Here is a 4,120-nt window from a genome sequence, read left to right as displayed (position 1 = left end):
GTGTCGCTAGGTGAGTGCAGATATTGGAGAAACCTCTATAGGGACATAGAGGTGACCAAGGCTGAAGACGTGCGTATTATCCAAGATCTCCAAGGGCTTTACACTGAGTGGAAGGGCAAATTTCTGAAGCTGTCTGGATTTGCGAGTTCCATCATGCGAGAGCTACCTGAGAAGCTGCAAGAAGCTGATTGGTGCATGTGTCCAGAGAACACCCTGCATCAAGTCTTTAATTTCATTAAGTTTTGTAAGCCAATGCTAGAAGGGCTGACTACCGACCTTGCTACGGTTCGGAAAGCCCATAAGCCATGAGCACGTTGTTTGTATTTGAACTTGGATATGAGATTAATGAAAAATCGCTTTTGAGATTCATTTTTATTGTGTTTCATTTCCTTATTACTTTAAATATTTGCGAACAAGTATTGTGGTATTTCTGAAATGAATGGTTGAAACTAACCAAGAGTTTTGCAAACAAATGCATTCATACATTTTCAACAAAAAAAAAGAGTCTCACTCCGCCCTTTCTTCCACCAGTTTCACGCTGAGTTTTCAACACCAGTATAATACTCGCGCCAGAGCAAGACAGAGAATGGCTGAACAAGAACAAGAGAGCGCCCGAGTTAGAGCCGAACTAGACGAAATCAAAGGAGGCATGTCCCAGATGCGAGAGATGCTGCAAGCTTTAACCTTCAGGTTTGAGGTTCCACAAGCGACCGTTATTTCAGAGACCACGGGCCCAGCAGTGGAAGTCCCACCTCAGAGGACGTTACCCTCAACCCTTCCTCCATATGGGCTACCATATGGTTTCGTCCCCCGAGCGGAGGTGGTGCACGAAATGGGGCAATCTGTCCAACAAGCTGTGCCATTACCAGTTTACACCGACGCACGTCCAGTCATCCATACTGTGGTTCCACCAGCCGCCTATGCTAGGCATGTTCCTCATTATGAAGATCAAAACCACATGTATCAGACTGTTGACTCAACTGTTGATGGTGACGAAGTAAGGTTTGAGGACTTCAGGGAGGTAAAGGAGAACATGCAGCTCCTTGAGAAGAAGTTCCGAGATCTAGAAGGAGACCACGTCTTTGGATCGGCTGCCAAAGAAATGTGTCTGGTGTCCGAGTTGGTGATTCCAGCCAAATTCAAAACTCCAGACTTCGACAAATACAAGGGGCATACTTGTCCAAAAAGCCATCTCATCATGTATTACCGCAAAATGGCTGCGCATGTGGAGGACGACAAGCTGATGATCCACTGCTTTCAGGATAGCTTGAGTGGGGCTCCTTCCAAGTGGTATTTGAGTCTGGATCAGAACAGGATCAGGTGTTTCCAAGACCTGTCAGATGCGTTCATAAAACATTACAAATACAATATGGACATGGCGCCTGACAGAAGACAGTTGCAAAGCATGTTCCAGCATGATAAGGAGTCCTTTAAAGAATACGCTCAAATATGGAGGGAACTGGCTTCTCAGGTTGAACCACCTCTTGCTGAGAAGGAATTGGCTGAACTGTTTATTGACACTATCCAACCCCAGTTCTACGAGAAGATGGTTGGAAGTGCTTCTTTGGGATTCTCCGAGCTGGTTGCTATAGGAGCTCGCGTGGAATATGGTGTAAGGAACGGAAAACTGGCGGTTGTAGCTGGAACTTCAAGTGCTAATCCAAAGAAGTTCTCTGGAGGGTTTCCTAGAAAGAAGGAAGGGGAAACGAATGTTGTGACTAATGGTCAAGGAAGAGCTCCTCCAAGAAGGAGACCACAATAATATCCACCTCAGCAGTATGTTCAACAACCAATTCCCTATCAACAACCCATGTATCCCGTCCAGTATGCTCCGCAACCATACGTGGCTGCTGTGACGCCTGCATTCAATCAACAGCCTGCTCAGGCTTATCAAGCGCCTCCAGTTTATCGACCAACTACAGTTCAACAACGTGCTGCGGCTCCTCCAGCTTATTAGCAAGCACCAGCAGCTCCTGTTTATCAACAGCCGAGAGCTCAAGCGCCAAGGCAAAATGCTCAAAACCAAAACAGAAGGCAAGGGGAGAGGGCGAGCTTCAATCCAATCCCAATGTCATACACTGAGCTTTATCCCTCCTTGTTGCAAAAGGGTTTGGTGGTTCCTAGACCTATGGGACCTCCACCTGACCGTCTTCCTCCATGGTACAACCCTAATGCACACTGTCCTTTCCATGAAGGTGCCCCCGGGCATGACCTAGAGGGTTGCTACGCTCTGATGCATAGGGTCCGTGAGTTGATTGAGAGCAAGGTCTTGTCTTTTAAGGACATGGGACCGAATGTGAAGAACAATCCTCTTCCTCCCCATGGAGATCCTACGGTGAACGCCATTGAAGATGCATCTATTGTTGTTATGGTTGAGAAGGTGGAGGATGTTAAGACTCCTTTGGCAGCATTCCATGCCCGATTGGTGGAAGTTGACCTGGTTAGTGTTGATCATGACAACTGTGAAGAGTGTGCCACACACCCAAAGGGATGTCAGGTGGTACGAGACAACATTCAAAATTTGATGGATAAGGGAGTGCTTCAAATATCCAGGGCTGTGAAGAACGAAGATGTGTTGGTAATTGAACCTTGTTTCAATTTACCTGCACCAGTTGAAATCCCTTATTATAGTGGTGGAGTGGTTCCAGTGAATAGTAAGTTGTCGCCTGTCGAAATATGTATGCCCACGCCTTTTCCCTACGAGACCACCAAGCTTGTGCCTTGGAAATATGAGATTACTGTTGTGGATAAGGTTGTTGAAGGAAGTTCAAACGCTGAAGTGACAAAAGTTGTAGGTGAAGACGTCACAAATATTGCAGGAATGAGCAGAATGACCCGTAGTGGTCGAGTTTATACGCCCGAATTCAATGTGACTCCTCAAGGGCCGGCCAAGGAATCAACAGTTGTAGCTCCCACTAAAGAACCTGAAGTGGTCCAATCCGAAGATGCTGTTGAATTCTTGAAGTTAATCAAGAAAAGTGACTACAAGGTTGTGGACCAGTTGCATCAAACACCGTCTAAAATCTCTATTCTGTCTCTGCTATTGAACTCCCAAGCCCATAGGGAGGCTTTGTTGAAGGTGCTTGCTCAAGCTCATGTAACACAAAGCATAACAGTTGACCAATTTGATGGAGTAGTTGCAAACATCACAGCTTGTAATACTTTGAGCTTTAGTGGAGAGGAGTTACCCGAGGATGGACAAAATCACAATCGTGCTCTCCATATCTCGGTAAAATGCAAAGATGATGCTTTGGCAAGAGTGTTGGTTGATACCGGATCTTCTCTGAATGTTATGCCAAACAGAACACTCGCCAAATTATCTTATCAAGGACCAGCTATGAAGCCTAGTGCCTTGGTAGTGAAAGCTTTTGATGGTTCCAGGAGAACCGTGATTGGAGAGGTGGAATTGCCCATATTGATTGGCCCTCACATATTCCCGATTAATTTCCAAGTCATGGATATTAATCCAGCATATAGTTGCTTATTGGGACGTCCCTGGATTCATGCTGCAAGGGCAGTTACCTCCACCTTACATCAGAAAATGAAGTTTGTAGTGGACAATCCATTAATCATCATTTCTGGAGAGGAGGACTTTGTGGTCAGTCACCTTTCATCCTTCAGATACATTGAGGCTGATGAGGACGCTTTGGAAACTTCTTTCCAAGCTCTTGAAATAGCCAATGCCACTTTTGTGGAAATGAAGGACCCTGTTGGGAAAGCTTGTTCATCTTTCGCGTCTTTGAAAAGCGCAAAGTCTAGTATTGAAGGAGGAAACCCTGAAGGTTAGGGTCAGTGATAACATGAAATAGTATCACATTCTAGGACTCAATTTAATTAAATTATATTATTATTTACTTCAATTTATTTCATTTTATTCGATATTACGCGGTATTTTCTTTCTATTTATCTCAGGTAGTTTATTTGAAGCACAAGTAAAAAAGGAAGAAAAGGAGGTGCAAATAGGGATGAAAAGAAGCAAATATCAAAAGCCAAAGCCCAGCCCAAAAGCACAGGCGATGTGCCTGTGACGAACGTCACACAATGTGTGACGAACGTCACACATGCTGTGACGAGCGTCACGCTTTACACACTTGTGTTACGAGCGTCACACATGGTGTGA

At 45.0% G+C, this 4,120-nt stretch overlaps 2 protein-coding genes across 2 annotated transcripts; both read left to right on the top strand.

Moving 5' to 3' along the window:
• Positions 1-586: 586 nt before the first annotated feature.
• LOC127137661 (uncharacterized) lies at positions 587-1,762 on the top strand. The gene has a single exon (XM_051064101.1). It carries the CDS (start codon positions 587-589, stop codon positions 1,760-1,762), a length of 1,176 nt encoding a protein of 391 aa, XP_050920058.1.
• Positions 1,763-2,068: 306 nt separating this feature from the next.
• Positions 2,069-3,787, top strand: LOC127137660 (uncharacterized). The gene is made up of 2 exons (XM_051064100.1): positions 2,069-3,400; positions 3,704-3,787. The coding sequence occupies exons 1-2, from the start codon at positions 2,069-2,071 to the stop codon at positions 3,785-3,787; spliced, it is 1,416 nt and encodes a 471-aa protein (XP_050920057.1).
• The last annotated feature ends 333 nt before the right edge of the window (positions 3,788-4,120 follow it).

Source organism: Lathyrus oleraceus, chromosome 4, assembly GCF_024323335.1.
Source record: "Lathyrus oleraceus cultivar Zhongwan6 chromosome 4, CAAS_Psat_ZW6_1.0, whole genome shotgun sequence".
Taxonomy (NCBI): domain Eukaryota; kingdom Viridiplantae; phylum Streptophyta; class Magnoliopsida; order Fabales; family Fabaceae; genus Lathyrus; species Lathyrus oleraceus.
The sequence above is the reverse complement of the archived record's forward strand: the minus strand, read 5'-3'. Positions and strand labels throughout refer to the sequence as shown.